General features: G+C 50.7%; 1 protein-coding gene across 28 annotated transcripts in view; it reads right to left on the bottom strand.

The window, feature by feature from the left end:
• LOC136766930 (ankyrin-3) overlaps window positions 1–24,965 on the bottom strand; it is a 144,274-nt gene that overhangs the window by 38,124 nt on the left and 81,185 nt on the right. For 14 of the 28 annotated variants that reach the window (XM_066720841.1, XM_066720848.1, XM_066720840.1 and 11 more), the window contains exons 2-24: window positions 22,157–22,258; window positions 18,177–18,275; window positions 16,300–16,398; window positions 15,919–16,017; window positions 15,025–15,210; window positions 11,778–11,876; window positions 11,145–11,243; window positions 10,435–10,533; window positions 9,505–9,702; window positions 9,149–9,247; window positions 8,963–9,061; window positions 8,450–8,548; window positions 7,290–7,487; window positions 6,672–6,770; window positions 5,589–5,687; window positions 4,762–4,959; window positions 4,049–4,147; window positions 3,706–3,804; window positions 3,392–3,490; window positions 3,024–3,122; window positions 2,069–2,144; window positions 1,359–1,415; window positions 48–92 (exon numbers count right to left, since the gene is read on the bottom strand). In XM_066720841.1, coding sequence (XP_066576938.1) covers window positions 48–92; window positions 1,359–1,415; window positions 2,069–2,144; window positions 3,024–3,122; window positions 3,392–3,490; window positions 3,706–3,804; window positions 4,049–4,147; window positions 4,762–4,959; window positions 5,589–5,687; window positions 6,672–6,770; window positions 7,290–7,487; window positions 8,450–8,548; window positions 8,963–9,061; window positions 9,149–9,247; window positions 9,505–9,702; window positions 10,435–10,533; window positions 11,145–11,243; window positions 11,778–11,876; window positions 15,025–15,210; window positions 15,919–16,017; window positions 16,300–16,398; window positions 18,177–18,275; window positions 22,157–22,258 — 2,545 coding nt within the window. The remainder of the gene's footprint in view (window positions 1–47; window positions 93–1,358; window positions 1,416–2,068; window positions 2,145–3,023; window positions 3,123–3,391; window positions 3,491–3,705; window positions 3,805–4,048; window positions 4,148–4,761; window positions 4,960–5,588; window positions 5,688–6,671; window positions 6,771–7,289; window positions 7,488–8,449; window positions 8,549–8,962; window positions 9,062–9,148; window positions 9,248–9,504; window positions 9,703–10,434; window positions 10,534–11,144; window positions 11,244–11,777; window positions 11,877–15,024; window positions 15,211–15,918; window positions 16,018–16,299; window positions 16,399–18,176; window positions 18,276–22,156; window positions 22,259–24,965) is intronic. The other 14 variants (XM_066720846.1, XM_066720862.1, XM_066720852.1 and 11 more) reach the window with 7 other exon arrangements.

The following is a 24,965-nucleotide window of genomic DNA, read 5'->3' as shown; positions in this document are numbered from 1 at the left end:
CAGAGCAAGGGGGCGCTACAGAGCTGGAGCGACGGAGAGGGACATACTGTAGAGGGACAGGGGCGTTCGGCGGTCAATACCGTACTGGCTTCCTGCAAGAGGAAGAGTCGAAAACAAAACAAATTAAAACAAAAAATACAGATCATTAAAAGGAAAACTCCAACAACTGATGGCTGTGGCCCATCATTAGAACACAGGGCCAGCCTCTGTTCACTTGAACTGAAGTGGGTGGACTACAGTAGAAATCCTACTAATATAGCTAATAATAACTACAACAATCTACAGTCAATGATGCAGTGAACAAGATCAACATGAATGTTAATAACATTATAATCCTGATCTATATGTATGAGAGAGAGAGAGAGAGAGAGAGTTGTATTCCCTGATCGTGCTCTCTCCAGCGCTGTGTGTAAGAGTGACACTGTGCTCTGTATGTATACATGGTGTGAATATACATTAGGTGAATATACTGTGTCTAAATAAAGCTGCTTTTTCACGCGTCCGACGCCTGGCTTCTCCCAACACGCAGCTCTTGATGGAGACTGAAACCCCTTTCTCCAGCCGTGGCCAGAACGCACTCCACTCAGAAACTCACTCAGACTGAGCACAAAATAAACAGATGAGCAAACCCACACACACACTTCCACGATGTTCTGGAAAGCAGCCGCAGTCAGCGCTCTTGCTGTTTATGGCTTTGTGCTGCAACTCCTGACTCGGTGTGAATGTTAGACTAAACAGTCCATCATGCAGCTCCACACACTGTGTTAGACCAGCTGTCACTGAGAGAGAGCTAAACGCGACTCGGTGCCAAACTGAGACACGACTGAGGAAGCTGCCGTTCTTCTGACGTGCAGGGGCTCGAGTAACGGGAGGCAGGACTGTGGCAGGACAGGTGCGGTGTCAGCAGAGCGCAGGGGCTCGACCCACTCCAGCGCAGCGTCTGATTTTAGGACAAGTTCTGCTCTAGTTTTTCTTTGGGACGTATCTCAGTGGTCTTGAGATGCTCTTCTTAAAACATAGATGCAGAGCTCCTCTCACATCGTCTTAGAGACCACACACACACACACATACCCACACACACACACTTAAAGTATTTTCATATCCAAAGTCACAGAACTGTCTCTGCAATTGTAAGATGTTGCACACACAGAGACACACATGCACACACAGAGGACACATGTTACGGCCCATGTCCCTCTAGAGAAGCGTCCCCGCCTCACAGCCCTGTGGTTAGTAGTGCTTATGACGCCAGGTACACAAGGCAGTAAGGCTCTCGGTTCACACCACAACACATGCGGTTAAGATTAGTCACAACACGGGTCTTGGGTTCCAGCCAGGGACCCGACCCAGCGCTGTACCTTCCAGGTCGATAGACTCTCCATCAGTGAACTGGTCGTCCTCACACTGTCTACACGCTGCGGGACACAATGGACATTACACACTGTCTACACACTGCGGAGCACAGTGGACATTACACACTGTCTACACACTGCGGGGCACAATGGACATTACACACTGTCTACACACTGTGGGACACAATGGACATTACACACTGTCTACACACTGCTGGGCACAATGGACATTACACACTGTCTACACACTGCTGGGCACAATGGACATTACACACTGTCTACACACTGCGGAGCACAGTGGACATTACACACTGTCTACACACTGCTGGGCACAATGGACATTACACACTGTCTACACACTGTGGGACACAATGGACATTACACACTGTCTACACGCTGCAGGACAACGTGCAACATGTACAACCTGTAAAATGACAATATGAAGGAAATCTCCCTGCAGTTCCCGTCTCACAGAACTCTCTCTCCAACTGGGACAAATATGTCTCTTTGGGAACCATCACCTTGTTTTACAGCCGTGGACATCGGGTTGATACGTTTAGGGATAAGAGGCTTTTGAGAATAAATATTACAGCACTCCAAACTGATTACATGGCACAGGCAGCTGCCAAACACCTGGACTGCAGCTGCAGGTCTGCATCTGTGTGTATGTGCATCTGCGTGTGCGTCTGCGCCTAGAGCAGCGCCGCCTCGCTCACCTTCCTCATCAGACACGTCCAGGACCTCGGTCATCGTCTCAGGGACGTTCAGCTTGTGCTTCTCCGTCACAGTCTGCTGCAGGAGGAACGTGGCAGGTTAGCACAGGGCGCTGGCAGCAGGGACTGAGGGACAGGCCTCTACAATGTGCGGACTGGGACACACACTCTGCAAGCCTCTAGGAGAGTAGACACCTAAGTGATCACGTTGACTTCATTTAAAAATGTCCAGAAGATCTATCAGTTAGCATGCTATGAATAATAATAATAATAATAATAATAATAATAATAATAATAATGATGTTTATGATGCTATATTAATAGATTATTATTATTGTTCATCTCCTGTAACCCAATGGCTTTGAATTAAATGAGCAAGAGGTGGACATGTCCTGACTTCGTTGTTTCTTTGGGGACACAGGGAGCGCACTGTCAATTAAACATCAATTAAACAGGTGCTACAACAAATAAGAAATAAATAATAATGCATTTTTAATTAAACTTGTTTCCTGTCCCGATCCCGAGAGGCTGCTGTATAAACGTCTTTGTTCTCGAGGCTCTGAGTGGCAGCCGGAGATCAGGGACAGATTCACAGCGCAGTCGTCTGCCCCGTCTTCATCACTAATTCATATCCAGGTCTATTTATATCCTCCTGGCAGAGGCCGTCCCCACCGCCCCCCCACGCCACACTGACAGGGAAGCGCTGGGCTTAGACACCATGCCAGGGCATTTGCACCTCTCTGCGGCGCAGACACACGTGTCTAAATTAAACAGCCTCTGCAAACTGGCTCCAGTTATAGGCACCTTTCAATTAGCACCTGATTGAGACCTGGATTAAGCAGCGGCGGTGACTTCTTATTCTAATTAAGACTCCAATTAAGTGATTAAGCCCCGAGGTGTAATGAAAACTGCCCCTGCAGCACAGTGTGTGACCGGCGTCTCGGACAGCATCGCTCACCGTGGTGGTGGTGATGACCTCCTCTGTGACCACCTTCAGCGTGTCGACCACCGAGATGTAGCCCAAACGCCGGGCTATGGCCAGCGCAGTGTTGCCATTCTGAGGAGAGGAAAAGGGTGCGTACTATTGACACTGTCTTTGTGTTATTGACACTGTGTGTTGAGTTGGGGACAGAGTGCGTTGGGGAAAGTGTACGTCGGGGACAGAGTGCATGGGGGACAGAATGCGTTGGCTACAGTGCGTTGGGGACGGAATGCGATGGGGAGTGTGTGTGAGTTGGAGACAGTATGCATTGAGGACAGAGAGCATTGAGGACAGTGTGTGAGTAGAAGACTGTGCGTTGGGGACAGAGTGCGTTGGGGACTCACCACAGTGGTGGCGTTGGGTTTGGCCCCGTGCTGCAGCAGCACGTTGATGATGTGGGTGTGGCCCTGCTGGGCGGCCTGGTGCAGAGGGGTGTATCCATTCTGGAGCAAGAGAGAGAGCGTTAGAGAGGACTGACCTCTGACCTCAGATCTCTCATCCTGGAGGGGAGACCACCACGAGGCCTGGGCCCTAATGAACCCCCGAGATGAATTCTCTCCTGCGGCAGTCCCCGTTGTTCCGATACACTGTGTAGGCAGTGTGGTGCAGCATCCCGCTCTCAGGACCTCAGGGCTGTCCACTAATGTGAAGTCGTTACCTTGGTCTTGGCGTTGACGTTGGCCCCTCGCTGCAGCAGGAAGTTCACCATCTTGATGTTGCCGTAATGACAGGCGACGATCAGCGGAGTGTAGCCCAGCTGCAGCGCAGAGGGAGGATGTTAAAACACACACAGAGACCTGAGACACAGAGGCTCAGAGACAGGGACACAAACACTGCTGTCCAGTGGAATGACAACCCTTCTGGTACTGGCCTTCAGAAATGTCTCCAAATGTGTATATATATTTATAGATTTTTTAACAGATCTAGCACTTTCAATGGTAAATATATTCCTGGAACAACATCAATTGACATAATTCTCACGCTCGGCGATCTCTCTGTACCTTGGTCTGGGCGTCCAGGTTGGCGTCGTGTTTGGCCAGGATGTCTGCGACGGCGACCCTGTCCTCCTGCGCCGCCAGGTGGAGCGAAGTCAGCCCGCTCTGCAACGGTCACCACAGGGTCAGTCACAGGACAGGACACTTTAAACCCCTGCTGTGTGCATGTTGTCATACAAAAAGCAACGAAAGGAAGCCCTTCCGCCCTTGTACACGTGACTTTCTGTGAAGGCATGTCGGAGCGCTGTGTGACGTTGTGTGAAGGAGTGTGGAAGGCATGTGGAAGGCGTGTGGGAGCGCAGTCGGGCACAGAGGGAGAGCTCTGTGACGGGGCCGGTTCGTTCCTCTCGGACAGATCTACTGGTTTATAAACAAGGTGCATTCTGGGAGGGACATCTGCCCCGCTTCCTTTCACAGAACGGTCAAGCAACAAGAGGAGAGGCGTACAGCTATGGACACAGTGACCTGGATGGAGGACCCTCTGCCCGCGAACCCAGGCCTTGGAGGGCCAGAGTTCTCCTGCTTTACATTCCACCCTGAGCTCTGAGTTAATTAATCAAGGTCATTAATCAATGAACAACCCAATCCAGCCCAAACTCCTTTTCCGAGATCTAACTCTGCACTTAAGGCTTTCCAGAGACTTCATGTATGAGACCCATGAGCACTGTGTGTCTGTTACGCTGTGTGTGTTACGCTGTGTGTGTTACGCTGTGCTGTACCTTGGTTGGCACGTTGATGTTGGCCCCTTTGTCCAGCAGCAGCGCCACCATGTCGGCGTGGCCCTCCTGGGACCCCAGGTGCAGCGGCGTGACGCCCTGCTTGGTCAGGATGTTGCTCTCGGCGCCGAACTGCAGCAGCGTGGTGGCGATGTCCATCTGGTTCTTCTTGGCCGCGATGTGGAGAGGAGTGTATCCGTTCTGGGGCACAGGGGTCACAGGGTCACAGGGGTCACAGGGTCACAGGGAAGTCAGGCTGTGTACAGCACCCCCTAAACAACCCCGTCCTCTCAGTGTTCAGACGCACTGGCTCACTCTACCCTCTCTCTTTCTATTGCGTCTGCAGGATGATTAACACACTCTACAGTGTTAAGTACACCCCCATTTCTGCAGCGCAAACGCACACAGACAACAACGTGCAAACACAGCACAGAGAGTAACTACACACCTACACACAGGCCACTCTCTGTGTGTCATTTACAGTGAGATCGACGCAGTGTAATTATACCAATGACACTGACAATGCCAATCACTGAGACCAGCAGCAGGAGAGGAGAGAGAGAGAGAGAGAGAGAGAGAGAGAGAGAGAGAGAAATAGAAAAGCAGCTAGACAGATAGTGACATATAGATAGACAGACAGATAGAGAGAGACCAATAGATAGAGAGAGAGAGATAGAGGGAGAAACAGAGTGACAGATGGAGAGAGACAGACAGATAGAGAAAGAGAGAGGGAGCTAGACAGATAAGAGAGTGTGAGTGAGAGATAGATGGGTTTTGATTCCTGATATTGTGGCTCCTGGTTTCTCCCAGGGGGGGGGCGGGGTCCTCACCTTGGCCGTGGCGTGGGGTGACGCCCCCTTGTCGAGCAGCAGCAGCGCCACCGCCTGGTTATCATAGTGCGCCGCGACGTGGAGGGGGGTGAGGCCGTTCTGTCAGGGAAGCGCAGAGTCAGTGCGTTAGCCGAGCCAAGCGGCCGTTAGCCCAAAGGAAAGAGCCAACAAGCGGGGTTAGAGGGGACGGCGTGTTAGAAAAGGGTTACGTGTTTAATGTATGACGCAAGCGGCGGTGGGTTTATTCTGTGGTTCCTTATTAATTGAAAAAGAAGGAGAAATCGGATTGTTTTCATTACTGACTGGAATTAAAAAGACTTAGAAAGAATACAATGAATGCATTAAAACCCGAATGACTGTAAAAAGGGCTTACCGGAATCCGCGCTGTCAGAATGGCCTCAACATAAAGAAATATTAAATACTGTCAGTCTCGTGCTCTGGGGGTCCCAGACACAGTCACACCCCCACACCAGATCACACACGACTCACATCTGGGCTGACAAAACACGCCGAGACTGAGCTGGACTTCTCTCGACATCCGAGAGCGCGAACCATCAAATAAAGCCTCCATGAGATTAAACACAGGGCTGTGGATTGTATCTCCTCCTCTTGTGTGTTTGGTATCTTATCCTGCTGTGCCGTGTGTTGCAGTGGGTTCAAAACAGCGACAGTAACATTGCTCTAGCATTACTCTAATATTGCTCTAGAATTACTCTAGCATTACTCTAGCAATAACACAACGCTTGCAACAGCGCAGTTGTGCAGCAGGACAGCCGTGCGCCCTGGTGTCTAGGAGGGCTGCTGTGTTTTAGGAAGCTCTCAGAGTGAGTTCCTGCCAAGCAGCGCCAGGGTGTGTTCTGGGGGTCTGTATCTGTGGCCCCAGTGCCGGGGGCGTGTCTCAGGGGTCTGTATCTGTGGCCCCAGTGCCGGGGGCGTGTCTCAGGGGTCTGTATCTGTGGCCCCAGTGCCGGGGGCGTGTCTCAGGGGTCTGTATCTGTGGCTCCAGTGCCAGGGGCGTGTCTCAGGGGTCTGTATCTGTGGCCCCAGTTCCGGGGCATGTCCGGGGGTCGGTATGTGGCTCACCTTGCCCGCGGAGTCGGGGGAGGCCCGGCGCTGCAGCAGCAGTTTGGCCACGTCCAGGCTGCCGTACTTGGCCGCCACGTGCAGCGGAGTGAAGCCCTTCTGCAGGAGCAAGAGCGACAAGAGAACAGATCAGGCACAGCGTTGAGAGGGACCCGGATTACAACGATACAGACAGGCAGCATCAGAGCAGCCGCACTCTTCCGCAGAGCTGCAGCTCATCAGTGCAGTGAAGCGCAGGCCCGTCTGTCACTCACACACAGGAGGAGCGCACTCCTAAAAACACAGCCCACAGGCTGTTCTCTCTCCCTCCCTCCTCTCTGCCCAGCACAGCACTGCCCCAGGTCCACAGGCTGTTCTCTCTCCCTCCCTCTGCTAGCAGCGCTCCGGCCCCTCCCTCCTGCAGGAACACTGCAGTCACAGCACGGTGACGGATCCCTCTTCTGCCAGCAGAGGGCGCTGTGCAGCAAGACAATGCCCTGCACTGCACAATCCGCCACCGCAGCCTGCTCTGCACACGGCCCCCCATGTAGAGAGGAGGTGGGGCACAGAAAGCAGAGCAGAGAGGACAGAGGACAGAGAGGACAGAGCACAGTGCGTTGTGAAAGATCAGACCCTCACCTTGGTGGCGAGGGAGTGCGAGGCTCCGGCCTCCAGCAGCACGGAGGCCACGTCCACCTGCCCCTCACGGGCGGAGATGTGCAGCGGTGTGTACCCGTTGGTGGTGGCCGCGTCAGGGTGCGCCATGTGCTGCAGGAGCAGCTGCACAATCTCCGTCTTACCGAGCCGCGACGCGATGTGCAGGGGCGTCTGGTCCTCCTGCACACAGAGCACACGGTCACAGCATCTGTTTGTGTGTGCGTGTGTGTGTGTGTGCGTGTGTGTGTGTGTGCGTTCTTGTGTGTGTGTGTGTGTGTGCATTCTTGTGTGTGTGTGCGTGTGTGTGTGTGCGTGTGTGCGTTCTTGTGTGTGTGTGTGTGTACGTGTGTGTGTGTGTGTGTGTGTGTGTGTTCTTGTGTGTGTGTGTGTGCGTGTGTGTGCGCATCTGTACCTTCCTATAAATCATTTTTCTCACTCCCTGCCAAGTCATTTTCCCACAAACTATCAATATGTCATTAAAATAAAGCAATAAGACATTGAGAAGATCGATCTATTGTCCTGTCCCACACTGAGCTGTGTGTGTCTGTATGTCTTAGTGTAACAGATACTGCAGATTACTGCACGCTTGAGAGCAGTGAAATGACGATCACAGTCCGGGTTCTGGATTGTTTGGCTCGGATGTTATAATCATAACTGTCCTGAAAAAAGATCTATCTCTCTCTCTCTCTGTCTCTCTCTTCTATGTAATGTTAAAAAATAGGGAACGCGCACTGACATATTTGTGTGTGTGTGTTTGTGTTCCTCAATACCAGTGCCGCCCTGGTGTCTCTCCTGGGAGTCTGAGCTGCTTGTGGACGCCAGGTGAGTCTGCTGGGACTCGTTAGTGTCTGTGCAGCAGCTCCCTGGTTATCTCTCTGGCGACAGAGAGAGGACCATGGAGGAGCACAGAGAGACCTGAGCAATGAACACCTCCAGCAGATCAGCGTCCACACAGTACAGAGTCCTCCTGGTTCCATGGTGCGTCTCCTGGTTGACTATATCTCACCCCTCCAGGCTTGACCACGACTCACATCACATCCCTGCACTGCTCATTGGCCTCATGCCTCTATACTGGAGTCAAACTGCATACTGCTGCAACGTGTGTAGCGTGTGTGTAGCGTGTTCGGTAGGCGTGTCCTCACCCTGGCCCTGGCATCCACCAGTGCCCCGTTCCTCAACAGGCAGCGCACAACCTCCACCTGTCCCGCCCGCGCCGCCATGTGCAGAGCCGTCTCCCCACGCTGGAACACACACACACAGGCCGACTGACTATGCACTCTCTCTCACACACTGCTGCGACTGTGACTACACACTCTCTCTCACACACTGCTATGACTGTGACTACACACTCACACTCTCTTTAATAACAACAATAATAATGACGATGAGGGCAGAAGCTCAGTCCATCCCCGCTGTCCTCGTTTGCACTCCTTGCTGCTGAGCTCAGCGAGTGTCTCCGCTCTCGCTCTCCAGAGATCTCCAGGATTGTGCATCGACTGATTTCCCACAGGGTCCGGCACACCTTGCGCTCCCCGCAGAAGTCTTTGTCTTTCTCTGAACGCACGGTTGTAAAGCCTCCCTGCACATTTACCCGGAACGATAAGGCTCTCTCCCTCCCCGCACACAGACAGACAGACAGAAGAGTGTCCACTTACGATGTTGCTGACGTCGGGAGACGCTCCGTTCTGCAGCAGCAGTAGGACGATGTTCAGGTGCCCCATGAAGGCGGCCACGTGGATGGGGGTCAGGCCGGACTGCGGGGAGACAGCGGGCAAACGTCAGCGTTGTGTGTCCTCATCATAAACGCACTCACGCTTCACAACGACGGGCTCAGATCGTACCTCAGTGATGGCCTGAATGGACGCCCCGTATTTGACGAGCAGCTCCATGACTTTGACACGGTTCTTTTTGCAGGCGATGTGAAGAGGAGTGAAGCCGTTCTGTTCGGGACACAGTGAGAACGAAGAGCAGAAAGCAGGTCACATGCGCACCTTTCAGGCCGATACTGCGGTGTGTGCAGTATCTGAATCTCACCCTGCGGTGTGTGCAGTATCTGAATCTCACCCTGCTGTGGGTGCAGTTATTGAAGCTCACCCTGCTGTGGGTGCAGTTATTGAAGCTCACCCTGCTGTGTGTGCAGTTTATGAAGCTCACCCTGCTGTGTGTGCAGTATTGGGGCATGGGGTTTGGTTGTTACCAGTGCGCGGGCGTTGGGGTTGGCCCTCTTGTCCAGCAGCAGCTTGGTGACGCGGTAGTGTCCGCAGTGTGCCGCCACGTGCAGCGCGGTCAGGTAGTCCAGCGTGACGTCGTCCACCGGGGCCTTGTGCTGCAGCAGGTGCTTGACGCACTCCACGTGGTCCCCCTGCGCGCCCATGTGGAGTGGGGACAGCCCGTTCTGAGGGGACAGGACATAGTGTTCAGCCTGGCTCCGTTGTGTTCAGCTGGATTAGTTTCAGCTCACAAACTCACAAAACACAAAGACTCAGCCTGATGGGAAATGTGCCGATGAAGCCCTGAGTCAAACAGGAAGTGAGCGACCCGTCTCTTCCTAACTGACAGAGTGTCAATCTCTTTGTACCAAAACCTCCGTCTCCGTCTGCCCTGGGCTCTTAGAGCGACACAGAGCCCTCAGAGCGGCTGTACAACTCCTCTGGGAATCAATTAGATGCCAGACTCTAACTGGGCCTGACAGTAATGGCTAAATGGGCTCTGCGGACGGACGGGACTTCCTGCCGATGTAGTAACACACTTTACAGCCTCTGATCCGGGGTGAGTAATGGCTCTGTCCCAGCCTTTTGTTGTGAAGGGCAGATGGACAGGCTCGGCACAGAGCGTATCTGAGTGCCAAGGGACTCGAGGAATCACCCAAACCAGACTGGACAACTACAGACCTGCCTGGATAAGGGCATCTGCCAGTAAATCTATAATCAATAGATAATATATCTGAACACACAGCCAGCAGGTGAACAGGCCGTGTTGTTGCCCGTGGTCTCTGTGTGTCACCCCGTGCTGCCGGAGACGTGGGACTCAATGTGTTTGTGGTCTCAGGGCTGAAGCCACTTTCTGGGGCCACACTGTCCTGCTGTCAGGATGAGTTGTGTAGCTGGGGGCACAACCCCTCACCTACCTTGGTCCGGGCCAGCATGGGTGCCCCTCTCTCCAGGAGCAGCTCCACGGCCGGGTCGTGTCCACTGCGCGCCGCACAGTGCAGAGGAGTGAGACCATCCTGCATAGAGGAGACAGTGCGGGGTTAATACAGGGCCTCTACACAATCACACACTGACTCACACACTCACACAGACACACACACATCGACACACTCTCACACCGACACACACACATACACACACACACACACCAACACACCGACACAAGCACACACACACACCAACACAAGCGCACACACACATACACACACACACCGACACAAGCACACACACACACACACACACACACACACACCGACACAAGCACACACACACACACACACACACACTGACACAGACACACGCACACACACAATCACACAAGCAGGTTGTGCACTTCAGTGTGTATTCAACTGGGTTTCTAATTAAATGAAGAATCTCTCGACACGATTCTCCACCACAAGATGCAAACGCGGTTATGACATCATTATTCACATCTCTGCAGCTGCTCTGGCAACACGGTCACGCCACTGGAGTTGTGTTTGTCTTTTGTTGTGTTGTTAACTGCATTTGCATTTTAATTTGAGGGCCGGAACCCGGACCCTCCTTGGTGTTCATAGGTTTGGCACCGTGGGGGCACAGGGAGTGGAGAGGAGGCCGGGGGTCTCTGGGCAGCGGGGGGGGCACTTACCCTGGTCTTGGCGTCGATCTGTGCTCCTCGGTCCAGTAGGAGGCGCACCATGTTCGTGTTCCCACGCTTGGATGCCACGTGCAGCGGGGTGATGCCGTTCTGCAGAGAGATGGGCCGCGGTTACATTACAGCGATAAAGAGGCAGAGGTCAGAGGTCAGAGGTCAGTGAAACACTAACAACAGGCCAGGTCAGACAAACATAAGAAGGTGTCCAATCGAGAGGAGCCCATTCGCCCCATCGTGCTCGTTTGGTGTCCATTAATAACTAAGTGATCAAGGATCCTATCCAGTCTGTTTTTGAATGTTCCCAAATTGTCTCTTCAGACACATCGCTGGGGAGTTTGTTCAGATTGTGACGCCTCTCTGTGTGAAGAAGTGTCTCCTGTTTTCTGTCTTGAATGCCTTGAAGCCCAAGGTATTAAAACAGACATGATTGGGTCACACTTATGTCAAGAGCCGGCCTTGTGCATCACGTGGCTTTTTAAACTGTATCTCAGTCGCATTCAGAAGCCCACGGCTGTTTCTGTGCGACCCTTGTTATGGGTCATGGTTGTTCTACAATCTGCGGAGGAAGTTAATGCCTCAGTCTCAGCGCTGCAGTAAGTAAACAGAAGCGGTGTAAGAAACGCTCACCCTGGCCGTGAAGTCCACCGCAGCGCCGCGGTTCAGCAGCAGCGTGGCCACGTTGACGTTGCCATAGTGAGCTGCGATGTGCAGGGGCGTGAACCCGCTCTGCAAGAAAAGGCGGGACAGGGGGTCAGCGCTGGCTCGAGCTCCGCAGCCAATCACAGCTCACCGATCCTCCCCCTCATGCAGCATCACACTAAGCATCACGGAAAGACAGGGTCAACTCCCCAAACGGAGGAAAAAAAACACCAACTGAAACTCAACTGAGAAAATTAGGGCACACACACACACACTTACACACGCTCACGCACACACACTTAAAAAAGGCTCCCATGCAACACTCTGAAAACCTACAAAAACAAAACAGAAAACTCAAAACAAAAGGAAACATCTCAATATTTTAATTAACCATAAGAACCAAAAATATAAATCATAACCAAACGTAAAGAACTGATGAAGACTAGATATCTACTATCAAGATACACAAGGATTTGTTAATACAAAGACAGGAAGGGGGAAAAGAAAGTATATAAACCAGCCAATTAAACAATTAATGAAAAACGAAAGTGCACTAAGCCACCATAAGCTAGATCATGTAGTAAGTTAGGGTAATGAAAACTGATATTGCCGAGCAATTGAAAATGTGAAATGCTTGCCTTACCTTTCCGTTCTGATAGACATGGTCCGATTTAATATGAAAACATTATTTACAAAAATGTGAGGAATACCGCGACTGCTCAGATGGTTAAAACTGTACATTCAATGCTGGTAATGGTGCAACAGAAACTCTGGCAACATGCTAATGAACACAAGAAATGCATCTGAAGTTTCGTCTCAAGAGCACCAGGTACATCATCAGACAGGCAGAGCGATCACAAGGCCGGGACGCGAGCCGAGACGCCGCGGTCCACGCGGCACGGCGGACGCTATCAGAGCTAATGGCTTTACTGTACCTGGCGCAGGTGACCCACACCTCCTCCAGATCTCTTACAGGCAGCTTGTCTACATTATGGAGATCTTGAGTGACACAGCGAAGTCTCAAGGCAGATTATGAGGTGACACACACAAGTACAAGAGCTCTGAGAGCGAACACACTCCTTCGCTGCATCTGTGAGAGGCGTCGGGGGTCACGGCACGATGGCCCGGGCTGCTACAGCGCCTATAGAAAGTCTGCACCCCCTTTCAAAACATTCCCCAGGATTGCCTTATAGCCAGGAATTGAAATGATCCAAACATGATTTGGTATTTGCATTCATCGACACACCCTGCCCACAGCTATGAACGAGAACAACATATTCTAGAATGTTGCAGGTAGTTAATGAAAACTAAAAACTGAAGTAGCTTGGTTGGATAAAAGTCCACCCACTTGTATTAGCAATGCTATATTAGCTTGTGAGTGATTGGCTTAAACTTTTAAAGTTTAATGGCCTCCACCTGTGTTAAACTGTAGTGATTCGCATGATTACAGGGTAAATTCAGCAGCTCCTGTAGCTTCCCTCTGATGGGTAGAGCATTTCAAAGCAAGACTCAACCTTGAGGACCAAGGAGCTTTCAAAACAACTCCAGGACATAGTTATTGAAGGGCACAGATCTGGGGATGGGTATAAAAACATATCAAAGGCCTGGTCAATGTAGTTACTGATCCCCGCAGACTCACAGCTGTCATTGCTGCCAAAGGTGCTTCCACCAAGTATGAACTCTGTCAGGGGCAGAGACTTATCCAATACTGACAGTTCAGATTTGTATTATATATATATATATATATATATATATAAACAGATTTCCCCTGAACAGTGTGGAGTGTGTTGTGTAGTTAAGTGGAAAAAATCCTTATTTTAATGCATGAAACTCTTAGGCTCAAGGAGGTGCAGACTTTCTACAGGGGCTGTGTATCACATTTGGTCATCAGCCCATTCCTGGAACATGCATGTTATTTATATATACATATATATATGAATATAGTCTGATTGTGCGGAAGTGGGTTTACAGATACAGTTAAAAGATTATCCAAGAGTCCAAGTTTTACAGACAAGTTATCGTAGAGCAGAAACAGGCGATTCTGGTTCAACACAGACAAACACATTTCTCATATGAAAATGTAATACACAAAAGCCTATTTTCTGCTATCAATGATGTGCAGAGCAAGAGAACATACAGGATTAAAGCTAGAACAGGGCGTGCTTTAATATATATGCAGTTCACATACCTATACACTGTATCTATATACCCCGAGTCCCTGCTCTCACTCATTAGAGTGTGTTGACACGAGTATATTGTATATAAATGCATTGTGGAAAAGCAAGGCTGTTTATCAGTTATTAATGGACAGTAATGCATGGGTTTGCAGGACCTGATCGTTACCAATAAAACTCCTGAAACCCACGTTAATTATTATGAATATTGAATCAAAAAGAAACCTGTTTTGTATGGGAAAATAAAGGAAAAGAAAGGAAGAAAAGAAAGAGAAACTATACATCTTTAACGGAGGACAGTGGGTGTGGGGTTCTCAGGTACGAACTATCCATCGCAGCCATGCATGTGAAACAATGGAGGCCTGTGCTTAGACACACCCTGGAGACCCATCATGCAACACCACGGGACATGTGCTCCTGGCGGCGCTAGAGACACGCCCTCTATGACGCACAGTCTAACGCAGGTCTAAACACACATATGCACATATATATATAGAGATATATATATATACCTCAGTTGTCCTATTAACCATCATCTGGTGCAGCAGCATTAAGGAAGGGAAGAACGTGTTATAAGACACAGATAGCAGTGCTGCCCCCCGCCGCCTCCTTGGATACGTCTCACAGCTGCATGCAACATCTGCGCCGTTCAATCCGCACACAAGCCCATGCGGCAGGAACAGAGCAACACTGAACACCGCCGTCTCCATCACATGCAAAGACCGAATAAATGACGGCGGGACACACAGACGCAGGCAGAGAGAAGCACAGATAGACGAAAGACAGGTAGACAGACAGACTGATTCATAGGCAGACAGACAGAAAGATAGATAGACATGTCATACACACACTCACACACACACACACACGCACACGCACACGCACACGCACACGCACACTCGCACATAAATTCAAGCCACTGGAGAAAATGTCATTATTAGTATGATTAGTCTCCCACATGCAGCAGGCGCAGACAGCACATGCGTGTGCACAACAGCACGACAGCACAACAGCACCACCGACACAGAGCCCCGGGGCCGCCCAGGGGCCAGCTGGCTCACCTTGGACTGGACGTCGGCGTTGTGGTCGTTCTGCAGCAGCAGAGCGGCGGACTTGGTGTCGTCCTTGCGGGCAGCGATGTGCAGGGCGGGCAGGCGCACCTTGCCCTTGGTGTCATTCTCCAGCAGCAGGGACACCACCTGATTGTGGCCCTGCTGCAGCGCGATGGCCAGCGGGGTGAAGCCGTCCTGCACCGGACACACACATAGGGGGACAGAGACACACAGAGAGGGACACAGAGGGACACAGAGACAGAGAGAGACACAGGGGGACACAGAGAGACAGAGAGAGAGAGAGACACACATAGGGGGACAGAGACACACAGAGCGGGACACAGAGGGACACAGAGACAGAGAGAGTGAGACACAGAGAGAGACACAGAGATACACAGGGGTACACAGTGACAGAGAGAGTGAGACACAGAGAGAGACAGAGGGACACAGAAACAGAGAGACAGACATAGAGAGACACAGAGAGAGAGACACACACATACTGCTGTCAGTCTAACAGATTCACAAGACTAACAGTTGATTCAAACACTACACTTTCTCAACAGTACAATGAACACAAGAGTTACACACAGCTAAACACTCCCTGCGTACTCTCTCACCTCCGCTGCTCCTCCACTCTCTCCCTCTCTCCCTACCTGCCTCTTTCACTCTTCCTAGGTCCCTCCCTCTCCCTCTCCTACCCTCCCTATCTCTTCCTCTGTCTCCATCCCTAACTCTCCCACCCTCCATCTCTCTCAAACCTACTCTTTCCCTCCATCCCTCTCCCATCCTCCATCTTTTCCTCCCTCCCTCGCTTCAGCTCTCTCCCTCCATCCCTTCTTCACTCCCTCTCTCCATCCCTCTTCCTCTTCCTTCTCCATCTCTCTCTCTCTCTCTCTCTCTCACCTCCGTGGCCGTGCTCTGGTTCCCTCCGTTCTCCAGCAGGTAGCGCACCACATCCAGGTGGTTCTCCTGCGCTGCCATGTACAGCGGGGTGAAGCCGTTCTGCAACACACACATACACACACACACTTAAATGCTGCATGGGTTGTCTGGGTGTGGCTTTGTGTTTTGGTTGGTTTTGTTCGCTTCTGGCAATTTTAAAGGCAAAGTGTAGCCGATAAGGATAGGATTTCTGTGTAACCCTGACCCTAACCTGCTCCCCAGCTCCAGGTTTGCATTACAATGAAGTTAAAGGCTCAGAGTCGAGGGTCAGGGTTACCCAGCTATCAGTGTCTCCTGTACAGAGTCCAGACGTTTCAGACAGACGTGTTCCCGGCGTGTTACCTGGGACTGAGAGTTGACGTCAGCGCCTTGCTTCACCAGGACCTTCACCACCTCCCCCTGCCCCGCCAGCGAGGCGATGTGCAGGGCCGTGTTCCCTTTCTGTGGGAAAGCACACGCGGAACACACATCCATTCAGTGACACGAGTGTACGGCATCAGACACACACACAGTCCTGAGGCAAAAGCACAAACAACACTCGTCACTCTGCTGGTTCACATCCTCAGCCTGTTTTATTCAGCGAATCGGCCGTGCTTCACAACAACCACCTCCTCAATTACTGCCGTCGCCGCTCATTAGTGGAAGAAAACCATCACTGAGTTGGTATCTGGGAGGAGAGTTCGCCGGGCGATCGAGGTTCGGCGCTGAGGTGGATTGTGGGTAATGTGTCACGGTGGCAGATTCCAGCTCTGGGTGCGGAGTGGGGAGTGGGCAGGGGGCGGAGGGGTCTGTGGAGGTGGGAGGCCGAGCAATTCAACACATGGACACAGCAGACCAGAGGGAAGGGCAGGGTGGGGTGGGGTAAGGCTGGCGCAGGGTGGGGCAGGGTGGCAGGAGCCTGAGATTCCACAACACGACTGCTCAGTGGGCAGATGAGCAAACAGCCGGCCCACAATGCACCGCTGGAGGCAGAGACGGGACGTCAGAGTGAGGCTGTGTAAAGCCTGGTTTATGCTTCTGCAAAGATAGATAGCAGTAGATTCTGAGAGCCGCGGACAGTCGCTCAGTGCTGGGCGACCGGTGTGCGATGTCTGTCTGTAGGCGCTGCAGCAGGGCAGAGAAACGGTGAGGCGACATACGAAAGTGTTTAAATGCATCTCCTCAGCCACGACACGCATTGTCGCACTAACAGACTGGCCTGGACATGTGCAGAGGTCTCACAAAACTATGGGGCGCCATTTGTGTCATTCATCATTTTGTGCACGTAATTCACATTTTGTCCCACGAAATGCCCTCTTATTTCGTGTGTGGCAATTTTGTGGACGAAAAGTAAAATGTACTTTGCTTTCCGTGGACAGGATGAACACCCGAGTGCAGTGTGTCCATGAAATGATGTCAGGAAAAATACATTTTGTGCAGCAGTCCACCTGTCGCCAGCCCTGCACCTAAAGAATTGGCATCATGCTCAACAGTGACTGATGGAGGCATCGATCCAGAGACCCGGGTTTGCAATGACATCAAGATTGAATTCCACTGGAGAGTTAGAAACTTGCTGAGCCGATAGGGACAGACAGGCGAGAGCTATAGCAGGTGCAAATCTAATACAATACATCATGATAATAATGAATATATCGCCTATATTATATCCAGTATAGTCTACCACATAAACTGCGGCTTGGCGGTTGGAGAAGTAAGTATTTATAGCTTAAGTTTGAGGAGTTTACAGCTGAAACTGTGTTTGTATTTCATTCAAATATTTAGTCATTTTAGTATTTTAGTATTTACTTTTGAATTGCAAAAGCCGCACAAAAGCAGCTATGGCGCTTCTAGTGTTTAGTCTCTAGCCAACATTAGCAAAACAATATAGATCTGCACATACGGATGCAACATGGCAATTTGTGTGTGTGTTGATTTACATCCATACAATCGTAGGTGCACCATAGAAATCGGGTTTCGTTTTCTGTAGATTGCGATGTGTTAATGTGACACTGCCCCCTATCCACGTGCCAACCTTACGTGCAAGTGTGTTGGCAGACAGCTATGCGCATGTACACAGAGATGCAGACGCAGAAGCATACATCAGGCTTAAGAGAGGCAGGGAGGTAGAGAGTGTGATAGAGGAAGGCAGAAAGAGACAGAGGGAGGGTGGAGGAAGAGACAGGGAGTGTGTGAAGGAGGGAGGAGTTAATTAAATGAAGGAGGCCGGGGGGGACGGGTACCTTGGTGGCAGAGTCCACGGCCGAGCCTCTGTCCAGCAGCTCCTGCACCAGCTCGATGTGGCCTTCCTTGGCGGCCAGGTGCAGCGCGTTGAGTCCATTCTGCAGAGGAGAGACAGAGCGGTCAGGGGGCGGCCAGGAGACAGCAGAGGACAGGGCCAGGGGTCCGAGGAATAAATACCCCACACTGTCCAGCGGGGGTGTTGTCACAGTCAGGACACAAGTGCCCCACAGTGTGAACAGTGCATATCAAGAGTGAGGGTCTTCATTAAAAACTAATTAAAATCTGTAATGTATATGTAATATAAACCTCGCACAAAAACAAATACACCCCAAGCACAAGCTGTAGTTGGGGAATGGTTTTGTATCAGTCATCACAACCTCCCGAACTCTGAAAATCGTGAAAGAGCAGACAATCGCAACCAAGGTCTATACAATCAACAAATCGAATATCTTAAAGAGGAATGAGTCTTTTGCGAGACCCGAGTGTGTGAGGACTGTTCTTCACACTGAGCGCGCTATTGTTGTTGTTGTTGTTGTTGTTTTGTGACGGTGCGGCGCTGGGAACCTGAAGGACAATTTCAAAAACATAAAGATTAACGCTCAGTATCACTCCCAGGGGATTACGGGGGGGGCTGGAGGGGAGGAATGCTGTCCCACACTGGGCAGCGTCTGAGCAGAGAGCCGGAGAGACACGCAACAACAATATTACAATTTTACACACAACGACACGCTCCCAACAGTCTTGTTTACTGACGTCTCTTTAAAACGGCGTCTGCATTGAACACACTGCGGCGGTTTGATATGTTCGTTCCCCTCCTCCTCCTCTGCTGCCCGTCGAGAGGCTGAGTGACATGCCAGGCCCTTCCCATGATGCTGTGCGGTCAGGCGTTCACCGGCCTTCACTGCCTGCCAATGTGAAGCCGCACAGGCCTTTTATTCAATCGCTCCAGGAGGGAGAGAGAGAGAGGAGTGCGAACGAAGCAGTCCGAGCACGCTCCGATTGGTCTCCATGCCTCTGAAGGCTCTCTCTGCAGCCCAATTCAATAATTCTCTCTTGATTTGTGTTCCTTTTCTTTTCTTTTCTTTTTCAAAGGCACCGAGTCGATATCCAATGTCACTGGCCCTCCCGGCCGCCGGCAAAGACTGCTTGCCCAGCACTGTGGCTCCTGTCCAGACAGCCGTATTGTGCGTTGCGCAGATAATAACGCGGTTTACATTCGAGGGGAAATAAAATGCGATGAATGCAATAAGCCGAAGTCGAGTTGCGTGTGTGGTTTATATTGACATATAAGGCGACGCAAGAGGTCATAATTCAGAGGCACGATGGAGACAGTGGAGCAGGCGTTTCTTATCTAACCCTCCTCTGCTCCCTCTGCAGTCACGGTCTGTGTGTATGAGTGCACAACTGACGGACATCAAGCTGAACACGTGTCATGTGTCCTCTACATGGGTGCAGGTTTTCCCACCAGAGAGAGGGAGCACCGAAACACTACAGCAACTGACAAGACATACAGATGACTTTAATAACAGATAGAAGATCAATCAATCTTTGTATTGTGAGGAAGATGTCTTTGCAGCAGAGGCTCAGACAGAGGTTATTCTATATAATCATACTTTGGTTTCAAATGAACTAAAACAAACCTCACAAGGGCTGCAACAGAAAAACACAAAACAGACAGCACCTTCGCTCACGTCTACTGGCTACAGCTGACCTGCTGTTTCACTCCTCACTGCGCCACACACCATCCCTCTGCCAGGGCAGCTGAGGCTCCTGAAACACGGCGTGACGCTGCCCGGGGGATACCTGACCGATTGGCCAAACATACATGTGACAGCAATGCGCCACATTCTCATGCTGCCAATCGGTCAATTTAGTGTCGCAGTTCCGACAGGCTGTGAGCGACTCTTAAAGTGGCGGCGCTCTCTCCTGCCACACTATTGATCTATCCATTTATATCCATTTATTTATCTGTTTATGTATGTATGTATGTAAGTATTCTTTGTCTTGATGATTTTTTAAACGATTTGAAACCATTTCCCTGCAGAGTCACTGACTCCTCCGTGTGAAACTGCCGGGGCACCGACTCCTGCCAAAATATGAAGGTCACGGCTCTATAATTTCAGAGCCCGCTGGCCGACGCACAACGGGACGCATCGACAGAGGAGAGGCCCATCTGCCCCGGCCCGAGCGCGAGCCCGGCTCTCAGGGCCACCGACACCCTGACCAGGCAGGAAGAAGAAAGCAGACGCCCGGCGGACCTCATTAACCGCACCGTGTGACCCAGAGGATGCCAAGCAACTCCAGCGCAGCCAAGAGGAGCTGAGTTACAGAGATGTGAAGCCAGGCCGGTTGATTATTTATTTCTTAGCGTGTTTATGAGATGTGGCCCCTGGAGCAGCTGTCCTCACAGGGCAGGTGTGCTTTACGATCCGGGGCGCTGTGCTGAGAGGGCGAACTGCTCACAACACACTAAACCCTGTGTGTGTTTAAACATGACTGCAGTGATAGGCTTTACATGCAGTTGACAGTTAACTGTATCTGTTCACTGTTCACTGCTGGTGAGACACGATTGAGAACCATTAAAGCAGGAATCGACATCGATATTTAAGTTTCCCTTCAACACAGAAACATGTACCGTCTCGCAGTGGAAGAGTCAGAAAGTCAAAAGTAAGATTTAAGACACAGACTGACAGGACAATAAATAAACACATGAATAAATACTCTGGTCCGACAGATTTCTGCCTCCAGTATTGATTTCCCACGAGGCTATATTGTGGGTCAATTAAGGGCTGAGGTCAGCTGAAGGAAATCAATACCCCTGATGTCACGCCAGGTCTGTACGGCCGCTCCCTGAATCAGCGCTTGTTTACGCCAGGTTTTTACCATCCTACACCATACTGCCATAATGTTTTACCATGGAACACTACACTACACTTCACTGTATTTGTACTACAGTACACTTAACCCCTGTTGGGGACACGAGTGTCACAGACTCATATTTGTGTAACAAGGTGCCTTCTACCACATTTAGTCTTTTCCTTATTGGGCTCGTATTTGCATATGATACAGGGTTTATGATGTAAAAACTGTTTAATTACTCTGGGGGTGACTATGATCGGTTTTAATAATAATATTAATACTAATTGACAGTATTCATCTGGGGCTCCAGGACGGCTGTGATTTGAGATCAGTTTTCACAAATGCTGGTTTCCAATCATGGTCCGCGGTTTTACCTGCCCAGCGTGAAATTACGACGGGACAATTATTTTATGTAAATCGTGGCCAACGTCTTTGTGCCGCACACGTAATTAAGGCACAGAAATGAAGCGTGCCGCTCCATGTGCACCGCAATGACTGATGAGAAGAGACTCCGGACTGTCGTGAGCAGAGCTTTGTCATGTCACAATCCTCGTGACCAGCGATGGCAGAACTGGCAACCAGAGCCGGTAGAAACACCATGGTGCCACACTACACTGCAGAGAGTAAATGAAATACAGATTCCCACGCCAGCACGTAAATAAAGGCTCCTGCTCATTCTGAAGGAGCGCGGGGCGTTCTTAAAGAGTTATCTCTCTTAAAGAGTTAAAATCTGCATTTTGAAGAGAGCAGTTGTATGAGTGAGGCTTCGCGTGTTCATTATTGGTAATCGTATGTGGTCAGTGAGAGCTGGCACCGTGTCCGTGGCGTGAGGAACACAGGACACCCTGACAGTCGCTGTCCCTGGGCTGTGAGCGGCTGGAAACAGCTGGAAAGCACGAAGCCCCCAGATCCTTTGACCCAGGGGAGTTAGAGGACATGGTGCCAAATCTGTACATAATTGAAGGATATATAAATTGCCATCATATCAGGTTAAAAACACAGATACCGGTTTTGTACAACAAGATGAGATTTCGGCACAGTGTGAAAACACAGATATCACACGCAGGGTCCCAACCCAAGCCACGGCAGTGCGGCGCTGAAGCACGGAGCCGGGCCTTACCTGGTTGCAGGTGCCGATGTCCACTCCTCCCTTGAGATACTCCAGCACCTTGTCCAGGTTTCCGGCGCGGGCGGCTCGCAGGAAACTCGTGTTGCTGTCAGACTGCGGGAGAGAGACGGGGAAGGGATGACGTTACACTAATGAGCTGAAATACACGCCAGGCAGTGCAGGGAGGGTCTGTGTGACTGTGTGCCAATTGTTCTTATAAAAGCGAATGAATTAATAAATAGAAATACATCGATTACATGCTGTAAATAATGCAATTCCCTTGGAGATGAAAACGCACAGCGAGGAAAGGGATGGTTTCACAGCATAAGCACAGCTATTGTATTACTGAATTTAACTAAATTTAATTTATGTCGCTCTGTAATGAAACAGGAAGGGACTGTAAACGCGGACCCTCTGTCTCTGTCTACCATCATGTCTGAACTCGTTAGCTCATTTGTACTGGGATGTACTGGGATGTGTGCTTACTGTATTGTGCACCGACTGTGTCACTCGTTTGCCCATCCCCTGAGCCGAGCAGCGAGGCCCCGTGTGTTTCTAAATACTCAGTGTCTGGTACCTGCACAAGCTGCCCCACCCTCCCAGCTGGCACAGACACTGGTTTGGTCTCTCTGTGTGCCGGTGGGGGCCGTTAGCTGCAGCTCACTGGAGGAGTGACAGATGTGTGCGAGTAATGGATGCGTCACATGACTTCCGCACGCCCAGCTGTTGTCCCTGGCGGTCTCAATCCCAGGACTGGGCTTTTATTCAGGGTACTGGACTGCCTGGGCTCTGTTCCCTCTTTACTGCGGTCTGGTCATACCGGCGTCGCCCGCGGTCCGCTCTTAGAGGGAGCAGATGAAGATTATTCGCCTCGTTGTGCATAATGTTTATTTAATCCCTTCAGTTTGATTTTCCATGACATATCCATCACGGCCCTAGTTAGTTTGCTAATTCTGAATGACATAAGAGTGCACTGTGGTGATGCAAATAAGTGGGTCTGGACAGGACAGCCAATCTCCATCACATGTTTCACAAAGCACAAACAGTCCAATCAGGGCAGCGTGTGTCTGTGTGTGTCTAATATTATGACACGCACACACTCGGCTGAGACACTCAGAGACGCCTCTCTTTCTGGACAGGTCACACGCTGTAGAAATGCAGCAAACCTGGTGGATCACAAGTGCCTTTGAACCTGCTGAAGCCCTGTGCTATATTTACCCCTGTGTGGCTTCAGCCTCCCTCCCACCCTGCCTGCGGATTTCACATTGCGGTGGAGTGGATGCGACTCTCCCTGCGGCCTTTCATAACACAATAACACGCTCAGACACACGCCCGCACACACGCGCATGCACACTCACACACGCAGACACCAAGGGCACACGCCCACGCCAGCCCTGCAGAACTACAATCCTGCACCAAAGCACAGCCCAGGACTGAAGCCGCCTGGGCGTTGAGGAGCGCAGTGATACAAAGCCTGCTGGCACCTTGAGAGGCATGGTGAGCGTGAGCATCTACACACACACACACACACACACACGCACACGCACACACACACACTGCAGCAGCCCTCTCTCCCTGCATCATCAGTCAGTGTGTTTCCCAGAGCCTTCTGCCATTTACACCACTCTAATGCAGCGATCGGAGTCATAGTCTTTCCCAGCGAGCAGCGCATTCAATCGCTTGTCAGTAAGACTGTGACATCAGACAGAAACAGCGCAGCCCCACACACAATCGCAGCTCTCAGGTCAGACTGACGGTGTAAACACATCAGAGGGACGTCATGAAGGTTTCAAACGAAGGGAGACTCGAGAGCAAATGGGCTCTTTTGTGATCCGCCATGCAGTGTTTATTGCATTTCTTCAGCCTGAATTTTAACACAATGTAAACAGAACAGAACTTCCAATTAAAAGTCCAATTAGAAAAAGAAGAAATATGCTTAACCCTCCTGAAAAGGGTCAAGAGCTTTGAAAAACATGCATGAATCACACACTGCTGGGACCCTGGTACTGACAGCATTATGAAGAGAGTGACTGTCAAGCGTGAAAGACCCTCTACATTTGCAACATTTGCAGTGACAGGAGACACATTCACACTAAGGGTTGCCTGTCTCTTTAAAATGGCAGAACAAATCACATGACTCGACTCGGAGAGCCACTGACACGGACAGTTTGCAAACCTCTGCAGATAAACAGCGCAGGAAGAGCGAGTGGCTTTAACATCTCACAGCGATTGTTACAGCTACGGGCACTTAGCAGCGGAAGGAAAGCCTCCGGACTGGAAAAGCTTTTAGTCAATAGTCAGTAAATATTTAAACCCTTTTCCTGACGTCTGCAGGAGAGCCGCAGCACCGAGTCCTTCCAGATCACCACACATGAGCCAAGCTACGGCCGTTAGCAGGAATCATTCTTTAAGAGCAGGTTGTGTTCGTTTGACAAAGGACAAACCCAGCTCTGAGCTCCACAACAACAATCTGCACAGCTTCTCATGTCCTGTATCGATACACCCTCGAAACGCACCACTTTACACTGATCGTATCGATTGAGGGGGCTCTATAACTCGATTCCCACCACGCCCGGGGAAGATACATATACACACCGGGTCTAAACGCACAAGGGCTGATTTGCCAAGGCTGCTAAAGCGTTTACGGGTTTATTAGTCGCTGTTACACACAGACGGCTCCTCTCTAACTCACAATGGCTGCAAAAAGACCCATAAATCATCAGAATTGGAAAAACTGCCAAACATAAGAGAGTTGAACTTCTACCAGCTATGGGAAATCAGGCCAATAATGCTGTTCAAACCAGGTGTCCATTTCAGACCC

This window comes from Amia ocellicauda, chromosome 13 (assembly GCF_036373705.1).
Source record: "Amia ocellicauda isolate fAmiCal2 chromosome 13, fAmiCal2.hap1, whole genome shotgun sequence".
Classification (NCBI taxonomy): domain Eukaryota; kingdom Metazoa; phylum Chordata; class Actinopteri; order Amiiformes; family Amiidae; genus Amia; species Amia ocellicauda.
This window is presented reverse-complemented; position numbering and strand designations above follow the sequence as displayed.